General features: G+C 37.3%; 2 protein-coding genes and 1 non-coding gene across 5 annotated transcripts; all 3 read right to left on the reverse strand.

Moving 5' to 3' along the window:
• Positions 1–830: 830 nt before the first annotated feature.
• Positions 831–8461, reverse strand: thap12b (THAP domain containing 12b). 2 transcript variants are annotated; one of them, XM_048159673.1, is made up of 5 exons: positions 8413–8461; positions 6378–6498; positions 6168–6275; positions 4196–4232; positions 831–3096 (listed from the first exon to the last, which is right to left on the reverse strand). In XM_048159673.1, the coding sequence occupies exons 2-5, from the start codon at positions 6390–6392 to the stop codon at positions 1205–1207; spliced, it is 2052 nt and encodes a 683-aa protein (XP_048015630.1). In that variant the 5' UTR covers positions 6393–6498; positions 8413–8461; the 3' UTR covers positions 831–1204. The 2 variants fall into 2 exon arrangements, with proteins under 2 accessions (XP_048015630.1, XP_048015629.1); XM_048159672.1 differs by lacking the exon at positions 8413–8461 and adding an exon at positions 7211–7459.
• Positions 8462–8859: 398 nt separating this feature from the next.
• Positions 8860–8931, reverse strand: trnap-cgg. Its single transcript has one exon. It is a non-coding gene; the product is annotated as a tRNA-Pro (tRNA).
• Positions 8932–9207: 276 nt separating this feature from the next.
• dyrk1ab (dual-specificity tyrosine-(Y)-phosphorylation regulated kinase 1A, b) lies at positions 9208–25931 on the reverse strand. 2 transcript variants are annotated; one of them, XM_048159674.1, is made up of 11 exons: positions 25209–25931; positions 17479–17675; positions 17177–17269; positions 16768–16956; positions 16367–16514; positions 15972–16258; positions 15719–15865; positions 14800–14940; positions 14373–14676; positions 14168–14292; positions 9208–12789 (listed from the first exon to the last, which is right to left on the reverse strand). In XM_048159674.1, the coding sequence occupies exons 2-11, from the start codon at positions 17596–17598 to the stop codon at positions 12199–12201; spliced, it is 2145 nt and encodes a 714-aa protein (XP_048015631.1). In that variant the 5' UTR covers positions 17599–17675; positions 25209–25931; the 3' UTR covers positions 9208–12198. The 2 variants fall into 2 exon arrangements, with proteins under 2 accessions (XP_048015631.1, XP_048015632.1); XM_048159675.1 differs by lacking the exon at positions 25209–25931 and adding an exon at positions 24550–25128.
• Positions 25932–27147: the final 1216 nt, after the last annotated feature.

Consider the following 27147-nt stretch of genomic DNA (forward strand, 5'->3'; position numbering starts at 1 on the left):
ACGGAGACAAGAGCCGTCGCTTTTTTCATTTTTAAACACTTGCAGTCTGTATAATGCATAAACACAACTTCATTCTTTATAAATCTCTCCAACAGTGTAGCATTACCCGTTAGCCACAGAGCACTATCAAACTCATTCAAAATCAGAAGTAAACAATATAACAGTATACAATACTCACATAATCCGACGCATGCATGCCGCATGCATGACGAACACTTTGTAAAGATCCATTTTGAGGGTTATATTAGCTGTGTAAACTTTGTTAAGGCACTGTTTAAGGCAAGCGCGAGCTCTGTGGGCGGAGAGCATGGGATTTAAAGGGGCCGCAGCATAAAATTGGCGCGTTTATAATGATGCCCCAAAATAGGCAGTTAAAAAAATTAATTAAAAAAAATCTATGGGGTATTTTGAGCTGAAACTTCACAGACACATTCAGGAGACACCTTAGACTTATTTTACATCTTTTAAAAACATAATCTAGGGCACCTTTAATGTATAGCACATAAGGCTATTAATGGCAGAAATGTAGTCACATGCGAAAAACACATCAATGGTTTCTCCTTGTAAGTTCTTAATAAAAGACCTCGTGAAAGACAAGGGTGTTCTTCAAAATAACCAACGTCACAATGGAAGTCCTCCAAGGCCTAAGCATCATAAATAGCGTAAGCGTCATTGGTGACTTGGTCGTTCCACTTTAGATCCTCATTGTCATGTATGCTGCATTAACTAACATTAACTAATGGGACCTTATTGTAAAGTGTTACCAGGTAAATATATACAATAACTGCAATAGTTTATGACTGTGGCAGTACAAAGAAATTACATCATTGTAGAAGACAGCATCGAAGGTGCTTTATTTTATTTACACTTTGGACCAGTTATTACAAACACAAACTTGTCTTTAATAGTTGATTTTCAATGTCAGTTTTGTCTGTTAATCAGTCCAGCTTCACACTAGACAGTCAAGCAAACAAATCAATGCAAGACCACTTTGTAAAATCGTATCTTTTTGATGGTCCTCACAAATGTAAAAATAGTACTATATTTCTCCAGGGGGGAAAAGATACATGAAAATAAAAAATTGACATCATGACGAAAAGCAAAGGGAACTTACTAACTTAATACAGAACAGTACAGAACTTAATACATTTCCAGCTCAAATATTTTTGCAGTGAATACTAGGAGAGTCTATATGTTTTACTGGTTAATCACTCTCACTTTCTTCTGGGTAACTTTTTATATAACACTGAACCATTTCTTCCAGGTCTGTCTTTATATGGTAATTGATGTTCAGCACAGCTAGATTCTTACACCTTTGGTTTACCGCAGTGTCTGTGAGGTAAGCTTGTAACCGTCTTTGGGCAGTTTCACCGTGACTTCCATCAAGCTTCAGCACCGGCAACGTGGCTAATATTTTCAAAAACGCATTAACATTTGGGAAGAACTTCACATCGGAGTGCTGAAGGGTTTCGTGAATGGTGCACGGCAAGCTTACTTCCTTTCCTCTGTGTTTCCATTTTATCCTCCAACAATGCAGCTCAGCCGGCAATGTGTCTGGATGTGGAAGATCGCTCCTGTAAATGTCCGCATGGGACTCCTCGGAGGTATTGAACCTCATTTGGCCCATGACCGCGGGGACAAGAGACAAGCACTTGAGCGCCTTGAGATGATTCTCCGAGAAGATGTCCTTGACCTCCTGCGTGATGTACTCCATAACCGGCTGCGTAAGATACTCTTTAAAGAACGACTCAGCCTGTATTTCCATGGTCTCCACTGCCTGTTGCTTCCGAAGAAACAACCTCGGGACTTTGACCGGAATCTCCATTGCAGTTGCCAAACTGACAGCCTCTTCAAACCAGAATTCGTGGTATACTTCTAGATTGTCCGTTACCTCGTGCAACGAATGCAGTACTGCTGTTAGGCTGTTGGCAGCGAAAAACACATCAATGGTTTCTCCTTGTAAGTTCTTACCAAAAGCCCTCGTGAAAGACAGGGCGTTCTTCAAAATAACCAGTGTCACGATGAACTCAAAGTCCGCCAAGGCCTCCGAAATGGCGTAAGCATCATTGGTGACTTGGTCGTTCCACTTCAGATCCTCATTGTCATGTATGCTGTCCATGCACAGCAGAAGCGGCTCCATCAAATCGACGGCCATCTCGAACACATTATGAAGATCGGTCCAGGTTGAACGTGAGCCCTCTTTGAGAGCGTTTTCTTTTTCCATGTTTCCTTGGCACAGAATGGAGATAGCATTATCGAGTTCGGTCTGCAACAATGGAGATGTTTTAAAAAACACATTCGTCTTTTTCAGAACTGATATCACGACTTGCACTCCAGTCAGCGGCATGCCATTAGCGAGATGAACATTAAGTGCACAGGTGGAAGTGGGCGTAATCACCGCCATGGGATATTTCTCCTTGAGGTGGGCAGCGATGACCTTCATCTTAGTCCCAAGTATACCAGATCCCGCATGCGCTTGTCCTCTGCAGTGTTCCATACTCAGGCCCCATCCCTTCGTCAACTGAGACTCCAATCTCTCGGCGACAGCAACCTCCTCTCCTTCAAACGAGAGGAACTCTATGAACTCTTCCCTGAGAGAGTTGGCTTGGTCTACAAAGCGCAGGAATACAGGCAGGTGTTCTCCCTCTGGGAAGTCCACTAACTCCCCTGTGACGATCGAAAAGAAGCGACATTCTCGGACTTGTTGAAGGATCTCTTCACGGACGCATCTCTCGCAGACCTCCAGCATCTGCCTTTGCTGAACGGCCGGGCAATAGTCCTCATTAACAGCCACTGCCTCGAACCTCCTTCGAAGAAATTCATCGCCCGCATTGATACGGTTCTCAATCAGCGCTTGAAAGGTACCTGTACTAAAGAGCCGTTCCTCCTCCTTAGAGCGAATCTCATCTTCTCTTGCATTGCAACTGAATGGAAAGTTTTGCTTTCCTATCAAAACCATGACTTCAAAGGAAGATCTTAAGAACTCTCTTAGGTCTTTTTGTTGGGGCGTAAGCTGAGGGACGTCGTCTGTGGTCTCGCTGTCATCTTGAGCGTCGCAGTCTTTTTTCGAGAGCAGTTGTTCAATTGAAGACTCCACTAAAGAGATAAAGACACAAACATTCAAATGAATGATCATTTTTTGCTGCATTTTTAATGAGTTGAAGGGTTAGTTCACCCAAAAATGAAAATTCTGTCATTAATTACTCACCCTTGTGTCGTTCCAAACCTGTAAGACTTTTGTTCATCTTTGGAACACAAATGAAGATGTTTTTTATGAAATCTGAGAGCTTTCTGTCCCTCCATAGACAGCTACGTGACCACCAATTTGACGCTTTGAAAAGTTCACAAAGAGATCGTAAAACTAATCCATATGAATTGAGTGGTTTAGTCCAAATTGTCTGAAGGGACTCAATTGCTTTGTATGATGAATAAAACTTTTATTCACATATAAACATTCATCAACTCACACATCAGTTGTGGTAAACTGAAGCTCAAGCATGTTCACTTGACGTGTGCGAAAACCAATGAGGTTCATTCTCGTGTGTTACGCAGCATATTTAAGCTTCCGCAAGAGATTTATTCTCGCAATTAGGTTTGGGTGAGCTTCTGTTTATGTTCGCTGATCAATGTTTATATGTGAATAAAAGACTAAATTCAATCTGTTCATCATATAAAGTGATCGAGTCTCTTAAGAAAATTTGGACTAAACCGCTCAATTAATATGGATTAGTTTTATGATTTCTTTATGAACATTTTGAAGCGTCAAAGTGGTAGTCACGTATCTGTCTATGGAGGGAAAGAAAGCTCTCAGATTTCATCAAAAAAATCTTCATTTGTGTTCCGAAGATGAACAAAAGTCTTACGGGTGTGGAAAGACATGAGGGTGAGTAATTTATGACAGAATTTTAATTTTGGGGTGAATTAACCCTTTAAGTAAGGAATAACTGACAATGGGCCATTGAATTATTAGAAAATAATTGCTTTTATATGAAACAAGAGCAAGCGTGTCAGCAATGTGATAAGACGTGAAAGTAGCACAGCTTTCAGTCACCCAAATGAGCAGAGTAATATAAGCATTGCCAATGATGACAGTAAATATTTAAAAATATCTGACTGCTGAATGTTGCAACTGAGCAATCAGAGTCAACTATTCCAGAGAGCCATAATCAATATAAATCAACTATATCTTACTTACATCGTCTTTCTTTGATTTTCCGAACCTCCTCATCTGTCTGAGAAAAACAGGAATGTAAAGTGTCATTTTATAAGAGATGTTAACTGGACAATTACTTTAGTAAAGTACACTTACAGACGTGGACAAAATTGTTGGTACCCTTGGTAAATATGAACAAAAAAACCTGTGAAAATAAATCTACATCGTTAATCCTTACGATTTTTTTTTTATATATATAAAATTCTAACCTTTCATTGAAGTGTAAGAATTTAAAATGGGGGGTAATTCTCATTATGAAATAAGTTTTTCTCTAATCCACAATTAACACAATTAACGGTACCCTTTTATTCAATACTTTTTGCAACCTTCTTTTGCAAACATAACAGCTCTGAGTCTTCTTCTATAATGCCTGATGAGTTTGGAGAACACCTGAGGAGAGATCAGAGACCATTCCTTCAGAATCTCTCCAGATCCTTCAGATTCCAGCTCCATGTTGATGCTTCTTCTCTTCAGTTCACTCCACTCATTTTCTTTAGGGTTCAGGTCAGGGGACTGGGATGGCCATGGCAGAAGCTTGGTTTTGTGACCCATCTTTGTGTTGGTTTTGATGTTTGTTTTGGATCATTGTCCTGATGGAAGATCCAACCACGACCCATTATAAGATTTCTAGCAGAAGCAATCAGGTTTTGATTTTTTTATCTGTTGATATTTGATAGAATCCATGATACCAGGTATCTGAACAAGATGTCCAGGACCTCCAGCAGAAAAATAGGCCCACAACATTAAAGATCCAGCAGTATATTTAACCGTGGGCATGGGGCACTTTTTATCCATGTGTGCACCAAACCCATCTGGTGGGTTTGCTGCCAAAAAGCTCTTTTTTTAGTTTCATCTGGCCATAGAAGCCAGTTTGAAGTTCCAGTCATTTCTGACAACTGAATATGCTGGAGATTTAGGCTTTCTGAGACTCAAGACTCAACTAATCTCTGCAATTCTCCATCTGTGATCCTTGTAGAGTCTTTGTCCACTCAAACTCTCCTCCTCACCACGCATTAGGACGATTTAGACACATGTCCTCTTCCAGGCAGATTCGTAACATCTTTAGTTGATTGGAACTTCTTAATCATTTCCTGATGGTGGAAATGAGGATTTTCAATGTCTAGCTATTTTCTTACAGCCACTTTCTATTTTGTGAAGCTCAACAATTTTTTTTTCATGTTTATGATCACCCTGGTGTGCTAAAAATGTAAATATGAATGGGAATATACTTCAGAGATATTTTACTCATAAAAATTTCTAAGGGTATCAATAAACATGTATTAGAGAAAAACATTTATTTCATAATGGAATTTACCCCCCATTTAAAATTCTTTTACTTCAATGAAAAGTTAGATTTTTGTGAATTTTTGAAATAAAAGATCTAAAGGATTAACGATGCACATTTATTTTCACAGGCTTTTTTGCTCATATTTACCAACAATTTTGTCCACGTCTGTATATAAGAAACATATGTAACACTTTACAATAAGGTCTTTTGTTAACATTAGTTAATGTATTAACTAACATGAAATAACAATGAGCAATACATTTGTTACATTACAAATATATTAATGTTAGTTTATAAAAATACAGTTATTCATTGTTTGTTCAGCGCATTAACTATTCTTAACAAATACATGATTGTAATAATGTATTAGTAAATGCTGAAATTAACATTAACAAAGATTAAAAAATGCAGCAGAAGTGTTGTTCATTCTTAGTTCATGTTAACAAAAGTAGTTAACTAATGAAACTGAAACACACAATAACTATTGTGCTGAATTATAATGTTACATTTACTGACTTATCACCAACAATGTGAAATATGAAAAAAAAAAAGTTATTATTATGTAGATTAGATTAAAAAGAAGGAATGTAGGAGATTCAAAAGAATACACAATGATAGAATATGAATGTTTATGAGAACACCTGAAACAAAGAGAAAGTATTCTACCAGAACTTTGATGCGTTTGCGATGTCTGCTGTGAGGATTTGCGAGGTGGCTGGTTAAATCAAAAATCGTGGGAATAGCAGTGTCTCTTAGTACTGTCCTGTAAGGGCTCTGAAAAACACATGATAAAAGAATATGATAAAACATTCAGAGTAATTTTGAATAACTTGTTATTTTTAAAATAACAATTGTGAAGTACAAATTTTGCATTACAGTTTTGCATATCATGGCTGGTTCAAAGTGCTTTGCACACAGCCGGTAGTGCTTGTTCAGCTGATCAGGAGTTTTCTCCTCCAGATCCGCACGCCGACAGTTCTCCACCCACAACCTACATCTGTGCAAATAAACAACAAAGCGTGTTAAGATTTATGAAATAAACAATTGACTCATCTCTTGCAAAACACTGAACATTGCTGAGTTTGACATTTATACAGAAATGTTCTGTTGATGTTGTTGATTAAAACTACTGCATGTTTTTCTTCCCTTTAAAAATCTGGATTTTGTATTATGTTTTGGCATTTGAAATTGTGGCAGATTATGATTTAAGTAATTTTTAAGTTAGAAGAGGCAAACACCTGAAAGAAAACACATTATAACAATCATATTTAATATATGATATAATAAGTTAATATTAGCTACACTACAAGCATATAGGAGGATCTCATGTATCTATATGAAAATCAGTTTAGTTGAAGGGTAAGAGCAGAAGAACTGAAATTCATTTCAGAAGCAAATGTACTGTTTTCACCACCTTCACCAGGTACTAAACTGACGAGTTATTCACAAAACATTTTAGCAAATTACATCCCATCGACGCAGACGGACGTGTAAATAAGAGAAGCCTCGTTATTCGCACTGATAAATGTCATTTTATGTCAACATGCACTTAATATCTCCACTGAGAAATCATCAGTAACTTGCAGGTGCAACTTTGGCTTTCCTTTCCCAGGGGGAATTAGTTTCATATCAGTCGTCAGAATAAATTAACGGCATGTAAACACAAAACGGCAGTGATAATGTTATGAAGCTTTTTTAAAAAGTCATACCTCTCCGGATCCCTTGGAAACCTAAAGAAAGCTAAATCGGACTGAGTGCTTTTCCTGGTACAGTTCGGAGCGGCACAAAAATTTGGCATTGTGCATTGAATGTCTGACGAAAACCTTTCTACACTATATTAATTATAATGTCATTAATATAATAGTTGCAACATTACAAGGCGCGTAAGTATGAAGCTCTAGTATTGTTGGCGTGCCAACCCACAATGCAATTCGTTTCGATCCCATAATGCACCAGCCATCTGAAAGCAGGAGCGATTTACGAATCGAACTTTTGAGTCAGATCGTTTAATGAATCTTTTGAACCGGTTCACCGGCCTGAATCGGTTCTCGAGTCTAAAGCTCTTATTGATTGCATTTTAATATTTTTAATCCATAATCTGTACCTGCGTATGTATGCGCTCCGTTGGTATGGAGATGAATTGTGGATTAAATATAAATGTACGTTAGATTTGATAGGGTCTGTGCTTTTACTTTTTTTTTTAACTTTTTTTTTTTTTTACATTTTACCTCAATAACTAACAACACAATTAACAACAATAATTAAAATAACTCAATATTTTCTTGTACCCATTTCTTAAAAACACAGTTCTAAGGTTAATCTTTCTACATTTTAAGAGTTTATAAAACTCATCTTACAGATAATAGTGTCATTATTCAGTTAAATTTAGTTAATTTGTTTATTGTTATAGTTTAAAGCAAATCGGTAGACTGAATAATCTTCATAATGCAGCTTTTACGCAGCCTCATATCCAAATAAATAAATACTTGGATTTGAAATAATAGTTTTTCAGTCTCCATAGCTCCATTATCAATACTTGTTGAGATTCTGTGACAGGATCCTCTCCCTTCGCGCTCATTAAAGCCGTGAATCCTGTAGATGGCAGCAAAGACCGGGTATTTTTAATTAAAAGCTCCTTTTTCTCAACTTGGTCCTACTGCAGAGCCAAATGAGGTTCAGCTCCACCTCTGTGAACCTAAATTAGGTTTAGGGATAGGGTTATGGGTAGGATAAGGACCGTAAAGCTCTAGAGAGGGAGCTCATGTTGATATAGCTGCAATGATTACACATTATTAGCTATTATATTCATTTATACAATCTTTAGAGGTAGCTAGGCTACTAAACCTACCCCCAACCCTAAATGTAAGCAGTCTCTATGCTGTAGGATCTATATTTAACATCGTTAGAGTACCTCAATTCTGAAGACTCCAGTTTTACTTAAAATGAGCGGTCAAATGACTCTAAATATGCCGGGATGGACCGTGAGATTTCGTAACTACGTCATGACGTAAAGAATCAAAAAATCTGAACCGATTCTTTGAAGCGAACTGTTCAAAAGAACCGATTCCGGATTTTCATCACTAATAATCTCTACGATAAATAGGCTATTTAAACAGCTAAATGTTACGCGTATAGACGCTAAAATATACTATCATAAAATCACATTTTACCGCGTTACACAGATTACAAAATAGGATCTCTGCAATGTAATTGAACTACAGACTAAACACTGCATTGCTTGCATATTAAATATATAGTTTTCGTAATTAAACTGCGAATTGCATCCATAATTCAGCACGGAACATTTATATTTAACGCTGTGAGCTCGAAGTGAATTTATGCCTTTATAGAAAATAGTGGGCTCGTCCGGGATTTGAACCCGGGACCTCTCGCACCCGAAGCGAGAATCATACCCCTAGACCAACGAGCCGCGCATCAAATAGAGTGAAGACCGCCTCATAAACAATGAAATGTAACAGTTTACCTTATATCACTACGTTTTAAAGCTTGATCCCCTAATATCTGTCGAACTTGTATTTATATGTACGGCTTATTAATTTGTGTGTTATTCGACAATCTACAGCAAGTCTTTTAACACGTAGGTAGAGACCTCGTCAGAACTACTCGTATATGCAGTCCTCTAGCTTAGACATATGTAGTGTTGAAGCAACAGGCAATTGAAGAAAGAAAAAAAGCCAAGAACGCGTCAATTAAGTTATTTTTTATATATCATACATAAGACTGTTTGAATATAATACAAAGGGCATTTTCATATACACAGCAAAGTCTTGACTAGATCTTACAATCTGTGGACACTTATCCTTTTTCCCCATGCTGTTCAATTATATAGTGCATGTTGCATGAAAAGGGTCAAGAAAATCTGAAAAGAAAAACAAAATATCAAAAGGCAGAAGAATGCTGAATTAAAATCCATGATCTTGTGAATCAGTGACATTTAATGCATTTAAGAGAAAGGGAAGAAACAGACCTAGCAAACCATGAGCATTATAAAAGTGTGGACACACATGCGTCATACCCTGTGAAAAGATTCTTTCGGTACAAGTTATAAGCCCTACCTTTAATGTTGTCCTGTTGAAGTCAAATGCCTCAGACTAAAAGCAATTTTGGTCCAATGACCAAGTAAGACAAGAAGGGTTTAAAAAAAAAAAATCTAAATAGGTAAGCAAAAACATGGCAATGTAATTGACATACCAGCAGGAGCAATGTAGTGAGTTCTATACTTCCTTTATTTAAAAAAATATAAATATATACATAAATTCTATTTCAACTATTAAAAAGGGGCTGCATTTCATGAAAACTGCGCTAAATCAGATCTCATTTAGTAACAGCTGAAACAGGTGCACTCTTTAAAAGTTTCTGTCATTTTTAGATTTTGATTTTTGGAATGTTTATGTTAACGTCAGCAAACTGCATTCGAATGTTTATATAATATATAAACACTTTTATATCCAGCTAACATTCAGGTAAACCTTCTTTCCGATTACCACTAGCCGTTGTGAGATTTGTAAATATATACCAAAACATGACTCTGGCTGAAAGTGACGTCTTCGCGAAAGGAAAATCTGCACACACTTTCTGACAGGATACTGTCCCACTGTCTGTAAAGGACTGCTAGACTGAGAGAAGTAGCAAACAGGGTTTCTTAGAAGAATTGAGACAAAGTGAGAAGCTAGGTGGTGGGGGGGGGGGCTCACAACCTCTAATATAAGAATCAGAGTGAGCATAGCTATCCTTAACATGACTGAATAGTGACTATAAACACTTATCCTCTTCAGAACAACATGCATGTGCCCAGTGTCTGTGTGGCAGCACGTCACCTCTAGTTTCCCTTTGAATAGTACATCTGAGGCAAGCATCAAACCAATCACTTGATAACAAATTCAACTCAGACTCGGAGGTCACAGTAGCTACAGTAGACTGCCTGAATAAATAAATTTAAGTAGCCACTCAGATTTAAAAAGGTAGAAATTAGCATGTTCATCAAATTAGGTATAAAAGGCAGCATCACTGACTGATAGACCAGGTAAATACAAAACAAAACACTTTTCTCTCCTCAGAATAATTTGTGATCCCTCAGCTACTCTGTAGCCTGCAGAGTAACCGTCAGAGTCCCTTCCCTCCCCTTGACAGGAAAAACGAATGAAAAAGGTAACAAATCAGGGAGGTTTATCCATATAATTTCAGTATTTTGTTAACATTAAAATAAAGTAGTTCAGCAAAAGTTCCAGTTTGAGAGAGTATACAGACTAAAATGGACTTTGATGAACCTTGGGCTGAAGTGGTGAACTGCTACATTATTTCTTACAGACACCTAGTGCTATAAAAAACAACTGCTTTGGTATATCAAAAGAAAGAGGAAAAAAAAAGAAGACACTAATAAAGAAGAAAACCTAATTTGTGTAAAATTCACAGCATAATTCAAGAGGAGAAAAAAGGCAGTCACATAAACCTCATTACATATCTTCTGTGTTCAACACAAAGAGGCAAATTTATGCAGATGTTTTTCCAATGGGAACCACATGCTTGACGGGAAATAAAAAATGAAAAAAAATGAAAAAAGTAATAAAAGACAATTAATGGGAATGAATACCTTATGTGAAATCCCACTTCGGCAATTTTAGGAAGTAATGTTAGGGACGTTTGAACAAGACCCTGCAATTTGGAGTCCTTTAAATGAGAAATCTTTGCTAAATAAAGGCCTCTGAATAACCATTCTCGTTCACCTTCCCTAACCAATTAAGGACTCTTTAAATGTTAAAAATAGAGGACAGCCATCATCTCTATTTAATGATAAAGTCCAGCTCCTTTTCAGTCAAGGTCCAAAAGTCATAAGGCCAAAGGGTTCTCAACAGCAGCCCCAGATCCGTCTGGATCCGGATCTGTTCCCCTCGTCACATCTCCTCCTCCTCCTCTTCCTCCTCCTCCTCCTCCTCAGTTGCTGTACGTAGTCGAAGCGGCCCGGTCTGAAGAGTACTGCACCTGCCTGTCTCGGGCCCTAACAACAGCTCCTCCCCGCCGCTATAGGCCAGCGCTCACCACCGGAGCTCCACAGCTTTGTGCCCCCTCTTGAAGAGTTACACGATACCGACAACACGAAATATCACTGCAAGTACTGCTTCCTTGACACGCTACAGGTTTAAACACACAGCTCTTTAGAGAAGTTTCACTTAAAGGGTAAATAAAAGAACGACCAGCCAAATTATAATGTCCAATGTCTCACTTGTTTGAACTAAACAAATGTTTTGCATTGCTTTACATATAAAAAGCTGTACGACAGCTCACAGCTCTGAAATGCTCACTGTATTGAACAAATTAAATTAAACAAATCTCCTAGTTTCCAATGTAACAGATGGTAAATAAGTACTGTATGCAGGTGAATGAATTGGCAGATGGATGTCTCAGTTTCACTATGGTTATTTGCAGTATTACTAACTTATCTAGAAATCGACAACGTAAAATGATGGAAATACATATATACTTTTTAAATACTCTTCAATTTGTAGCGGTTCAGTGATATCTCCCCTCAGAAGTGAGCAGCTTTTATTCTCTATGCACCTTTTGAAAAACAGGAGAAAATGAAAACACCACCATAAAAAGGAAGAAAAAAAAACAACAAAACAAAACAAAAAATAAAAAACAAAATTCACACAGAAAAACAAACCCATTTCAGCTAAAGTCACGAGCTGGCCATCGAGCTCTGCTGAACACAGACTCCAGTCATTGGAGAATCTTCCCTATCAATGCCTTGTCTCATGCCCAGGTGTCCCTCTGCTATAAAGTGACCAGGTCCTGTGTTTGTGGCAACAGGGTACGTGGGATGTCCAGCCATACCAGTCTCTTGGCGAGGATTTGAGAAGGCACCCAAACCCATACTCATACTCATACTTCCATTTTGGCTAAAGTCCAGGGTGTTGGCAGGAAGCTGGCGGAGCTGGTAAGCCTGGTTGCCTTGGTTTCCTGTGGAAGAGGAAGATGTGGAGGAAGAGGATGCAGAGGAAGACAGGGATGTCATGGACAGATGACCGTGCACCACCTCCATGGAATCCTGGGTGGAGGCGCTGTTGGTGGGCGAGTTGTAGAGTCGTGGCCGTGGTCGCGTTGCTATGACCTGTCCATGATGGTGATGATGGTGATGGGGGTGCAATGCCTTGGGATGCTGGGGAGGCACATGAAAAGTGGTTTCCTGGACTGGATGAGTCTCTACAGTGACAGGTTCTGGTCCTACGATTCCAGGCCATACTACAGGGGGATGATAAGGCTGTCTCGCCTGCACAAACAAGAGAAATCATAAAGAAAGAAAGAAAAAAAACTTTATCTTGAAGGCCAAACTTTGAATGAAGCAACTAACGATTATTTTGATAATTGGACAATTATTTCTTCCATTAATCGGATAAAAAGAAAAAAAAAAATTTTATTTTATTTTTATTGATAAAATGCACTATTCCACATCCTGCCCAATGCTGTCCTTCAAACAAATGTGCATTAACAAATATAAAGCGACGAGAATATTTTTGGTGCGCCAAAAAACACAAAATAACGACTTATTTAGTGATGGCCGATTTCAAAACACTGCTTCATGAAGCATCGGAGCATAAATGAATCAGTGTATCGAATCATGATTCAGATCGCGTGTCAAACTGCCAACGGCTGACGTGACTTTGGCGCTCCGAACAGCAGATTCGATACACTGATTCATTTGTGCTCCGAAGCTTCCTGAAGCAGTGTTTTGAAATCGGCCATCACTAAATAAGTCAAAATAAATATGTTTATTTTTTTTTTTCTTGTCGCTTTATAATATTAATATTGAACCACTGTACTCACATGAACCGATTTAAATATGTTTTAGTACCTTTATGGATCTTGAGAGAGGAAGTGTCATTGCTCCCTACGGAGGCCTCACGGAGCCATCGGATTTCAAATAAAATATCTTAATTTGTGTTCCGAAGATTAACGAAGGTCTTATGGGTGTGGAACGGCATGAGGGTGAGTAATAAATGACAGAATTTTCATTTTTGGGTGAACTAACCATTTAACGTCCAACAAAAGACATTTCAGTAAAATTAATATTTTTGCACTGAATTTCAATTATCTCCCTCTCTAATGCACCCTATTTGTTTGACACGCATGCACGCGCCGGCTCTCATTCAGTAAAGTTTGAAGTTTAACGCATACTGTCAGGACGAGCCTTCATGCAAAATGAAAATTCTCGTGAATTTGTAATGCTTACAGATAAAGACATAACTGTAAAATGAATGTTTTGCGATGAGGAAACATAACACACATTGAACAGCACATGCATCTGTCAAAGCGCCTGAAGCCATGTTAAACGTTATGCTAATGCATTAGCTTCAAGCTTAAAAGAAAGAATTCTCATGATTTGGGCAGCTTGGATCACATACCTTTCTCACAGTAGCTCATTCTGTTTACTCCACTATTTTTAGATGCATTCTGTCCATGGAAACACGTTATTCAGTGCTGTAATTTGACGCGACTGGCAGAAGTTTTCCGTGCACGGTGGGCAGACGCGACAAATTGATAATGACAGTCGTAGTCGATGATCTTCATTATCGATTTTATTCGATTAGTTGTTGCAGCCCTACTTTAAATTCCTTTAACTACTTGACAAGATATGCCAGGGGGCTCACCTGAGGGCAAAGGTTGTCACAGTCTATGGCTGGCATGGCTGTGCCAAAATGCCCACCGCTGTGCCGATGGTGGTGAGTTGGATCGGATCTTGCTCTGCCACTGGTGCTTGTTCCAGACGATCCTCCTGAAGCAAAGCAAAGGAACTGTGGTAAGCATTAAAGAGTTTAGAGACAGATACCAGAACAGATTAAAACAAAGTAGAACCTGAGCTTGAGGATGTACTAGAAGTGGTCCCTGATGACTGCGACTGCTCAAGTGCAGGACTTGTTGACACACTACTGCTTGTATTGGTTCCTTCATCCGTCGTCTTCTTGAAGAAACTGTGCTGGAGGGCATAGTAGGGCTGAATTCGCGTCTTGGGGTCATAGTCTAGCATTCTGAGAATGAGGTCCTTGAACTTCAAGTAGTCAGCTACTGCGTGGCCGGATTCTCCTGCCCGACGACCGCCTGGTCCACCACATTCCACTCCCAAGATGGCATGGAGCTTTCGAGATGCCGGAGGTTTGTACTGCTCACAAAAAAGCAGAGACACGTTGTAGCACTTACAACAATAATAACAAGCAGTCACACAAAAGCTACATAAAAACTTTACATGATAATGATTATACTTCAAAATATCAGTAACACATACCCTTTTCCCATCTTTGGTCTTCTTAATACTCCATGTGCCATCTGACAACTTCTCAAAAAACTTCCTGGCTTTTGGTGCTAGGTCCATAATGTGATTGGGTGGGATCCCAAGTACTTCAACAATTTTGTTCATTTGGTCCACCTATTGGGGTATCATTTAAAAAATAATTTATGTCAGACTATTTTTTACTATAACACTCAATTTGAATTAGGTAGAATCATCCGCAATTAACTACGGCGTGACTCCCATATTCTGTAACACATTCAACAAGAGATTAGGGCAGTGGATCTCAACTGAGGGGGCCTCAGCAAACTTCTAAGGGGGCCTCAAGATGACTTAAAATTATTTAAAATGAAGACAAAACAAGCTTTAAAATAAGACCAAACAACTAAAAAAAAAAAAACTTTTTTCTTTGAACATTTACATTTAATTATTTAGCAGACGTTTTTTCCCAAAGCGACTTACAAATGGGGAGAATTTTTAAGAATTATAAAAGTGTGATTTTAAGATCTGGTAAAGTTATAGAAAATAATCTTATAACTCCTTGGGCATTTTATACATTTTATTAACGTACATTTTCTAGCTATGCCAAGCTCTAAAATATTTTATCAGGTAGTAATTGAGTAAAAAAAAAAAAAATTATTTTTAAATTTTATTTTTAAAAATCTTTTCCTTAATCCTTGTTCAGTAAATCGCAAACAACTTGAAAAGTCATGAGGCTTTCAAATATTGTTATGGACAATGGCCTATGGATTTAGGGGATTCACTCCCAGATTTAAATGTAGTTGTCACTCCTAAATCTTTAGATTCATGGTGCTTAAGGATACAGGGAATGTTATGGAAGTACATTAGTAATAATAATAATAATAATAATCATAATTATTATTAATAATCAATAATATTTCATATAGCTCATTACCTCATTTGCTCCACTAAAGAGAGGTTCTCCTGTATGCATTTCCACCAGAATACATCCCAGAGACCACATGTCTATGGCCAGGTCATATGGCATTCCCAATAACACTTCAGGGGAGCGGTAGAATCGACTCTGGATGTACTGATATATCTGATGTAGGAGGAGGAATACATAATCAGTTACAATTTGACAATCACCGCACAGTTCTTTTTTTAACACTCTCCACACAAGCAATAAATAAGGCGATTCACAATACCCTTTGTCCCAGTTGGCAGGAGCTCCCAAAGTCCACTATTTTGATGGCACTTCTCTTGGGGTTACATAGCAGGATGTTCTCTGGCTTTAGGTCACAGTGGATGATGCTGAGCTCAGGTGTAGCAAGAAACAGAAGTGCTGTACACAACTGCTGGGCAAACTTCCGTGTCAGATTCAAAGAGACACCTCTGAAGTTCGTATTTCGTAACAAGTCATATAGATTGTATGACAACATTTCAAATACTAAGCAAAGATGATTCCGGAACATGAAGTGCCGTTTCAAGTGTACTGAGGAAAAAAAAAAAAAAAAAAAAACATCATTAGTTTTTGAATTGAAGGAATGCACCGTGTGTAAAGATTTTGAAACGAACTCAAATAATTAAACAGGTTACTTACCTATATAGTATTTCATCTCTGTGTCATGTTTGTTCATGAGCTCGAGAAGCCGTACTTCAATTTGAGCTTGATTCAGAAAGGCCTTCTTGTTCTTGATGATCTTAATTGCTACCCACTCTTGCTCAGCTCGGTCGTAAGCTTTTACAACCTAAAACAATGTGTCAATTACTTTCATAAGACAATAATTTTAAGTTTTGTTCCCTAATAAGAAATCTAAACTACTCTGAAAAGTTGATAACAAGTGGCTTTTGCTTTCAAGGTCCAAATCAATCATTAAGCATCTGATTCATCATGGCAAAAGTTTATAATATGCCTATTTCTTACTATTTATAATCTTGAAAAAAGTTTTTTTTTCCTTTTCCCTTCACAAAATAAATCTGTAGAGACTGAAGACAGCATACCTGTCCAAATGACCCTTTTCCAATTAAAGAGTCAATTTCATAGCGGTCCATCCATTTTTCCCCATTCTTGACGATGTAGTCGTAGTTCTCATCATCATAGCCATCATTAAAGACTTTTCTTTCTTTCTTGTGGCTGGAGTCCTCACCTTGACCCTGTTGATGCCGTCGTTTCTTTTTTGCATAATACACCTTTACAAAGGAGTGAATGCAAGTTTCACAGTATTAGTCTCAAATACTTTTCCATTTATTAGTCTGAGAACTTCCTAAAAGACTTTTCATAGGTACCTTCTCATCTAGTATTCTAATTGTGTTCTTTATTACTACTTTTCATCGTTATTTAGTGTGTTACTACTGCAAGGACAGTGATCTGGCAAAATACAGAAGACAGACTAAAATGAAGAAACTTTACCTCATTGATGTGTTTGTAGGTTTTGATCAGGTCTATGGAGAGCTTCCTCAAAGGAGCTAAAGTGGGGTCACGAAAGCACTGGGGCATGTGCCTCTGAAATAAAAGAAGCGGCAACACATATAGATTTAATGGGTGATATTTATTATTTCTTAACAAATCCAAACTTTTGTCTAAGAGCACAAAGGCTAGGCAAGGTAAAAGTAACAGGAAGAATTAATTTTACTAAGTGCAATAATTGAGCATATTCTATCCACGATGCAAACAAAAACTAAGTACATAAACAGGAGTGGAGCATTCAGTACCTGGCTGGCAGTGAGTGCTTGTGTCTGATCACTGTATGGCAGTACAGTGACAGACTGGTCTGTACTCTGCTGGTGACAGTCACTGTACTGCTGGTGCGAATGAGGCATGGGAGCAGCCATCTGAAGACCAGCAGCATGGAAAGAAAGAGAGGGTGCAAGCCGGACAGACGAGGGTTTGCATGCTGAGGTCTCTCCCCCTGGAGGAAATTTAAGCTAAATTAGTGTGTGTTAGAACAAAATTCTCCTCTCTCCCTGTGATCTTTTGAATCGCAAACCTCTTTCAGGTTAATAAGACTATCCTTTTCTCTCCGTTTTAGCAGAGAAACCCCATCCCTGAGATTTTTATGTAACCAAAGTGAAGCATAGGCTTATAGCACACTAAAACTAACACAAAACAGGGTAGAAAGCAAATATATATTTGTGTTTTATCATTAGGAGTAAAAAGGCTTTTCAAGGCACTAGCAATTAAAGCAAAAAAAGCAAAAAGACATAGAATCAAATAATATAACTGTAAAGAAAAGAAAAATACAACAGTTCTCATCCATTTCTAAATAAAAAGAGAAGAGACTACAGTGCAAATTTCAAGTCAAGTGCAAAAAATTTTGGTCAGAAATCTGTCCTCTTTTAGCTGTAAATTGTGATAATTATAAGAAGCTTGCTCATATATCAGCATCTCTTGCCAGGCAACACAATGCACCACAGCCACACAGAATCCCACCACTATTCAGAATCCCAGCAACAGCACCTAATTAGCATAGCCTATCACCAAGAAGATACAGTGTGATTTGGCAAGCCCATCAATGTTCAAGCCAATCACAGAAGAGTATGCAAATAGCCTACTTTTGTTGCCAGGGCAGAGCTGCTCCCATTTTCCAATAAGAAAACAAGAAATAAACAAGAAATAAAATTGAACTTTGGCACACTTAGATGAAGCATCCACCACATTGGAGCCTGACAGCAAAATAGCAGCTCAGACCCCACTCATGGTGTAGGAGCAGAGAATGATTCAGCTGACCTAACTAAGGCAGGGCAAAGAATTCATGTGATCCACTAAATATTAGAGGATGGAAACACTTCTACAGCCTCAAACACAACCATTTCAAAAGATTTAAGACAAAAGTCTATGAAATAATAATAATAAATATTTCACAGCACATTTTACATTTGCCAATAAAAACATTTAACATTGACGCTATACTTAAAAAAAAAAAAATACAGTAAAATATTACACAGATGCTTTATTTTTTTAGCTGTTCTGCTACGTACATTTCTCAATATAGGCCTGATGATTCATGTTATCAAGGACTGCATGCAATTCAACAAGAGAAAACTTATGTCAGTGTACAAATAGAAACAACATTACATTCTGCACCATGTAAGTCCCTCTAAGTGTATATCTAGTGCTGTTTCTGTGTGATTTATAAGCTGCCTTTATAATTCAAAGAATAAATGCAACATATTTTGTAGAAATCTATAGGCCTGTATTAAAATTGTAAAGTTGGTAGCATACAAATTGTCAACAAACCTTTGCAAATATAAATGTTCAAGATTACCCTCAGCAGTATATTTCACTATTCTGCATGTCACTGAAATTTTACATGGGCACAGTACTCAGATGGACATTTATATTTCTGAATCGGATTAAACTATAAAAAAAGAAATATGAAATATTGTGTTTACTTCAGTGTTCTCTGTTTACTGGTCTGTGATAATACTGTTTTAAAAGGATGGAATTTCAATGGAAGTAAAAAAAAAATTTTAAGTAGGACTAATTAAGTTTAATTTGTTTTTTAACAATTTATGAAAACTAGTGATATGCTTTGTAATTAATTAATAATAGTGGTTAAACGGATTGTTGTTGATCCATGATCCGTACGGACCAAGACCCACGGTTCGGGACGCATGCGATTCGCGGTTCAATTGCAAGTTTAACCGCAAAAGAGTGAAAGGTTATCATTTGAACGTGTTTTGTCTTGCTAGTTTACACATTAAATGGATATAAAACCATTCCAGCGCTAGAAGAGGCAAAAGAGGATTTAATTCGGTATTGCACGCCACGCTGATATCGGTGCGTACAGACACACATACAAGGCTCGCGCGCAGAGATAGAGAGAGAAAGAGAGAGGTGTGTTTCAGATCACTCGCGAACTCCAAAATGATTTCTCTTTCGCGTCCTCAACGCACTTGGATGGTCACATACACGCATTATGTCAGTCAAAATACCCCTTTCGGCAAGTATTCTCCTAAACACATTCGGTTATGTCTTAATTAAACGAGGTGAGAATTCGGATGTATAACTTTCGGATGTGTGCGTGCATGGAGTCTTACTCTTAAAGTGACAGCAACCTATAAATACCTGCTGTTATCTGTCATGTAAATCAAACAACAAAACACAGCCAGGGCTCAACGCTAAGGATTTTTTCGAATGGTTCAAATTTTTACTTGCCCCACCAAAATTTTTTACTTGCCCCACAACAAAAAATTAATAAAGTAAAAGAAAAGAAAATGGGCCTATAAAATAAGCCAAGTTATTGTTTTCGTTGTTTTTGATACATGTAACCTAAATAAGGTTATGACACCAAAAGCTACTACATTAGCTTTAAATATTGTTAGATAAATAAACAGCAATTAATAAAATAGTAATAAATAATCAAATTACAAGTAGGCCTACTAGCACAAATGAATACAACAGAACAAACATATAAATGAAATAAACAATGCTTTTCAAGTTTTTCATGTAGGTTTAAACAGGAGATTTTCAGGTACAGGAATTGTAATATCTATAACTATATAACTGTAGATATATAATAACTAATATAACTATAGATTAAACTTTTTTAATTAGTCGAGAGCAGTTACAGATGCATAAATAATGTTTTGAAATGTTGAAAATATAAAACGTTAAATACTGTTATTTGAAATTATTTTAAAAATGAAAAGACACTTTAAACCTGAAATTAAACCCGCCAGTAGGTGGCAGCGAATCACTGTTAATGAGCGAATCATTGAGATTCAACCGATTCATTCAAACAGCTGATTCATTTAGAAAGTGTTGCTCAGAGACGCAAAACAATTCTGTGAACTTTGTTTGGAACTATTTTCGTTGGCGAAATAGAGTGAAACAGGCGATTTGGTGTCTAAAATGTAAGTCACTTGATATTAAGTTCTTGTTCATTAAACTGTACTCTAGTCTGTATAAAATCAATATCACATTTGTAATTATTGATATTTGGAGAAAAACGGCGCTGTGTAATATTGGTTAACTATATTAAATGATATAAATATAAAAGATATACTGGGGCATTCTAAAGGCATTTTAATAGACTAAATCACGCACAGTGAAACCGTACTCTCTAAATATGCACACGCACTAGTCTAACTGTTACTACACTACCTCACGTATTGCATGCGTGCACTCAATGGGTGTGTGTTTGTTTGGTTTTGTAAATTGAGGGACATACTCGATAATTTCAGATCGTTAAATCAACAATTACGATATCATAGACATAGACGATATATATAGCACACCCTACAGCAATGGCCCGATCGGGCAAGTGACTGTTCCGTCTACTGTCCCGAGCGTCGTTCACACTGGCCCCAGGCCATCGGGCAGTCCTTATTGTCGAGCCCTGACAGCTTTAACAAAGATTAATCTATATTAAATTTATACAGTGAACAGTGTAATTTTACATTTAATTATTACATTTCTGTACACGAAAATTAAGTTAGACTTATTCTTTATTTGTAACTTTATGTTGTATTTATCTTTGCTTAATTGGTGTAGAGTATTTGTTCTTTTTTACAGTTCACTTGCCTTTAATAATGTATTAGTTAGGCTAGTAGTTTCTGCTGTGGTATCAGAGTAGTTAAAGTGGGCTAAGTAATAAATGCAAAGTTAAGTTACCCCCAATTTTTTTTTTTTGTGTGTTGATGCGAAAAATGATCCGATCCGTGACTTAATAACCTTGATATGATCCGAACCGTGAGTTTTGTGATCCGTTGAACCACTAATTAATAATAAATAAAATCATTCTCACAAGCTTTCGACATCTAATGCAAAACTCATTTAATTCATTGTTTTTAAGTCATTTTATTCTATGACATGCCCGGTTAAGGTTAGGCCAGGTAATCATCATCTAACATGCAACAAATTCCTTTGACTATTGTACAGTGGGGGGATGTGATCTTTAAATTATTTTCTCTCAACAATGCCAAACATGTTGAATGCACATGCAAAAAGAACATAAAACAAATATGGCATTCCATCAAACATTTTCCAATCTATAATAAAACTATGCAACAACATAACTGGCCCTTACTTATAGTGTAATATCAGGCCAGCTCCCTGTATTTTAATGGCTTTCATGATTGCCACTGCCTCCTTCTCAAACTGCAAACCTAAAATGTGCTACATGCTCCAGAAATTACTACTCTTAATATTTGGCATGGAGCACATGAACAAAAAAGTATAGCAAACAAAAAAACTTTACCCAAGTTTTGACTAAGCCACAAAGAGGAAAAGCAGCCAATGACTTGTTGGTTTTTGCTTACTATATTCCACATTAAACTAAAGTGACTTAATGTAGCCATGCAATAGTCAACTTTAACCACTATTTTACACAGTGACACATGAATACTGAAACTGAAAACTTATACCACAGGGATGAATAGAGTAAAAGAGGTGCATAATTGCTCAATAGTTTCTGCTTTAATACAAGATCAAACAGCTAACCTGGATGCATTATTTCCAGCATTTTTTAATTTGATAATTAAGAGTTGGAAAAAGTTTGATTCACTTGCAATAAGTGTTAACTAACTTTTCCAACACATTTAATAGATTCCTTAGAGTAATGCAAGGATATAAGGGCTGCAAACAAACTTTGATACAGAACAAACATCTCAATAAAAGGCCAACTATTAAAATAAATTATTACAACTCAAATCAGTACTGGGCATGTATTCCGCACGTGTACTTTGGTTTTTAAACTGGGCTAACATTAAATTCCTACTTCTATCAGTATGCCTAAGTTTTAAAAACTTTTACTAAACTTTGCCTAATTTAACCAAGCAAACTTGAAGGTGTTCAAAAAGTTAAAACTCCCTTCCAATTCCTCCATTAAATGTTACAGTAACATATAATTAATCTAAATGCTCTCATTAAATTTCCAAACAGCTAATCAAACAGAAGACCTCAAATGACACTCCAGCAGATTAGCTGGATTTCAGCACCACAACTCAAAAATGATTCAAACAAATTGGGAAAAAAGGGATATGGGATTGTCCAATGGTGTGTAAAAACTAAAAAAACGAACGCAAGTGTCAGTACAGATCCTGGTCCTTTTGTGCATATAAGCCTATTTCTGCATATCTAGAAAAATGAAACCTAATCTAATAGTATGATCAAAATAAGTAGAGATGCACCGATGTATTGTCTGCCAATATTTATCAGCAGATTTTTGATCAATTTAACAATCGGCTATAGCATGAAAAAGGCCTATATAAACAAGCCGATGGTTTATTAATCAACTGCGTGAATGCACCGAGTTGTATAATGTCTGTTGCATAATCCAAATTTTTTGTCTGGGTAAAAAAATTAAATACTCGCCAAAACAAAATGAAATCTGTACAAAATACAGCAGGGCTTGACAATAAGGACAGACTGTTGCACCAGCGTGAACGACATATCATCACATCAGTCCAGTGCTGCATTTTCATTAAAGTTTATTCTTTGCACATGTTTTTAAGGCTTGTGAATTTAAATATTCAAGCGCAAGAGACAGCAAAAGAGAACTCAATTCTGCTCACTGTATGAGAAGTTTTGTGTGCACACATATTCAAAGCACGCGGCCAGAAAGCTGCGTCTCAGACAGCGTGCAAATACTGAATTAAGTTCTCTTCCGCTTTTTCTAATTCACACAAAATAATGTCAAAATGCCTGTCTTGGTGGGTATCCTTGTAAACATAGATGGTTATTTCTTAAATGAATGTAAACTGTTGAGAAATAAAAAGGCTTGTGTACCAGTTTATTGGATCCGTGCAGCTCTTAAAATGACAGCTGCCTAATATTCTTGCTGCTCTGCTTTAATATTAATCAAAGACAAAAGACAAAAAAAATTCACTCACTACTCTTGAGTCTTGACTAAATAACTTTAATAAGGATTAATATATATTTGATTTGATTCAGTGAAAAATATGCAGTGTTATTTTACATTTGATTATTTTATTTATGTACCTGAAATATACTGTTAGACCTACCTGAAAAGCACTGTTTATTTAATTTGTATTTTTGCTGTGTCTTATTCATGTTGGCCTGTTGAATGTTAAATGGATAATGCTTTTCAAGTTATGTTCAATAATAATTATTTGATGATGCAGCAATAAAACTAGCTTGTAAATGCATGCATTTTTTTTAACTTTGCTAATTAAAAACATGATCAAAACATTAATCTATTTTAATGACAAGAGTTCAAATAAGAGAGCAAGTAACAAATATCGCTATTGGAATCGGCAAATAGTTTGATAAAATCTAAAAAAATCTTTTAGGTACATCCCTAGAAATAAAGTTTGTGCAAACATAGAAAAGCACAAAAAACCTCTATTAAACTGAGGCCACTGTCAATCACATTTGTGGGAGGAAGTGATGGACAAAAAAAATGGCATCAGATATAGATCTACCTATTAACTTTGAGAATAAAGTTTACCTCAGGGAATCAGAAGCATCAAACCATGACCTTATTTAATAATCTCTATTGCATTCATACCTGAACCAACTGTACTTTTATTAGGGCCACAAGTACAACAGTACCAAAGCTGAACCTTCAGGTGACAGTGAGGGGAAATCTTACAGCCTGCCCTGTATTTACCTGGTCAGAGATCATTATTCATCTGGCAAAGGCGAAAGCATCCTTCTGAAAGCTTTACATAAATTAACAAATGCACATCTGAGTAGCGTGCCATCAATTCCTCCACATTAACTATAAATAACTTGATATAAACCCTTGAATACTGAGCTCGACGAGCAAATTAACCAGAGTTAAACTGACTGATGGTGACAGGTAAAGCGGACCTTACCTGTCTAGCTGGCTTAGCCATTCATCGGGCTCGATCGGACTCGTTTAACGCCTCCATCGTCACGCAAAAGTCTAAACCCGTACTACATGACTGAGCAATGTTTGCTGGATAACTATGGTTAGGCATCACATCGCTAGCTAATGTCAGCCCCCCTCCCCCGACAGGAAACCAGCCTGATGGCTAACTGACAACACGCTAGTCATGGGGCTTCATCATCATCATCATCACCACTACCACCAGCCAAACACTCCCATCAGACTGATGTGATGATACACTTCTGTAATCACCAGCTGGCCGACTTTCTGCTGGTATACAAAATCATTAACTTAGGCTGAGCAAACCACATTTGCTCCTGCAGTCTGACCTAGCGGAGCTACACGGGGGTTAACGTTACCTGTTAAACGACTAACAGGACTGTCCTAAAACCAGTACAAATGCTCACGACTGAGGCTTGGGGGTGTAAAATCAGGGGGAGATGATCGGATAAGCTATTTGGTGCATCAATAAAGATCGCTAACTAACGTAAGGGAAGTTATTAATCGGCTAGCCATCTAGGCCAAATCATACTAGCCTGTAGCTTCTACCAAACAAGCGGTTTGTAAACAAACCTACAAAGTCCATATGTTTCATTTAGACCTCTACAAATGTCAAAGACTCACCTTTGATGGTGTGATCTTCATTTAAAGTCCCAGATCCAGTAAAGTGAGGCGACTGATCCAGTTTCTCTACGCTGCTTCCAATGTGACACCCCTAATGTACTGAGCCAGACGGGGCTAAATGCCTTTTATTTGAAATGGCAGATAAAACAGCGTCTTTCCAGTTCGGGTTTGCCTGTGTCAGTCTTCATTTGTGTATTAATCATGGTTTATAGGTGGTGAAGTGAAGGCTAGCGGCTAGTTAGCGCTCTTTCTCAGTGACTTTAACGAACGCAGCTAACCAGCTAGCGTCGGAAACGCACATTCAAGATTCTTCGCTTCTGGAGAGGTGGAGACGCAAATTAATTGTTTTCAAAAGCAAAATTAATCACTAAAAACAACGAGACGCAGATATTATAGAAACAGCTGCATAAAAATGTGAACAAAAAAACGTTAAGCTTTTCTGTCAGTTTTCACAAAATGGCGCGCGTTCCAAACCTGCGCAGCGGACCGGCCCGGCGGACCCGAGACACGGACGACTAGCCCACTAAATATATTCCTGACATTCCGATTCTTTGTCCCGGTGTCGTTTTCAGTCCGATGCGGTTGGCGAAGCCTTTCCAAAATTGCCACTGTTACGAGCGCGTGACTGCATTATTCCGGCGGGAAGCGAAAACATTTGAAAGATTAAAAAAGCAACTGACAAAATGGCGACAGCCTGGGCTGTTGCTATGGCAACTGTCAATCAAGCAACCGAGTACCCGGATGTTCAAATGACGATTTGTAGGGGGAAGCAGTAAAGGTTGCTGCACGCAATGTGTCAATCAAGTAAAACTATCAATAAAAACTTAAAACGGAAAATAATTTGATTATTTTACAAAACGCCGAACAATTTTAAGCCACATTGGGCTGCGTTTTATTTTGCTCTTTATTGACAGCTTACACAGAGTTTATTGAGAATCAACTACCCTACTACATTAAGCAAAATGTTATATTTACACAATAACGACCTGTTTATTTTAGGTAAAACATGCTGTATGTAATAAAAAATATAACAATTGATACAAGGTTTACGATCAGTAACATTCTAAAACACAACAGGACATTGCAATTTTATCCTGATTCTCATGTACTGTATTGTGTTTTGTCAAGCTTGTCTGGTTGTATGATGTTGAAAATGTATTAAAACTTTATGCACAAGCTTACTTAGCACTAACAGTGTCTCTCAGGTCTATGTGGTTCATTTTGTGCTTTGTCATACTTATCATTTTTAGAGCAATTTGATTGTCCTGAAAAAAAATGGTACATGGATTGTGATGCAAAATTTAATGGTGATTTTGTTTTTATCAAACCTGCACATCACAGTTGCAGTATATGAATCTTTTGCCTATTACAGCACCATGGACAGCAACAGCTGCACTGAGGAATAAAAACTGTTGGGGGAGACTTAACAGGTGGTAACCATTTGAATAGGCCTACATTTCTACCATTCTCAAATATATCTTAAGAGATAAAGAAACTGTATTTACAGGGAACTACAAAGTTGACAAATCTTTTGCATCCAACTGTCTTTTGCCAACATGTTTACTTTGTCTGTGAGCCATCAAATCAATGTCAAAGTGACTTAACTTTTCAGATAAGTTTGAATTTGAATTGCTTTAGGGGATCATGTGTCTGTTCGAGTCCATGGAAGAGTTCTTTTAGGGTTCCCAACAGTTTCTACAATCTCTTAAAACCACAAAATAGTTCAACTACTCTTTCTTTTTTAATGTCTTTTGTCGTTTTATTATATATTGCCCATTTTTAAAAGTAATCAAATACATCATCAATAGTAGTTTTGGTCTGTCATTTCACTAAAGAAATATGGAATTTCTTAAATATGGTTGGGCCTCATTGATCTGAGCTTATGCACCTGCAGTTTGAGTTAAAAAAAAAAAAAAAAAGGATTATTTGTGGATAATTT

Source organism: Megalobrama amblycephala, linkage group LG16 (genome assembly GCF_018812025.1).
Source record: "Megalobrama amblycephala isolate DHTTF-2021 linkage group LG16, ASM1881202v1, whole genome shotgun sequence".
Classification (NCBI taxonomy): Eukaryota; Metazoa; Chordata; class Actinopteri; order Cypriniformes; family Xenocyprididae; genus Megalobrama; species Megalobrama amblycephala.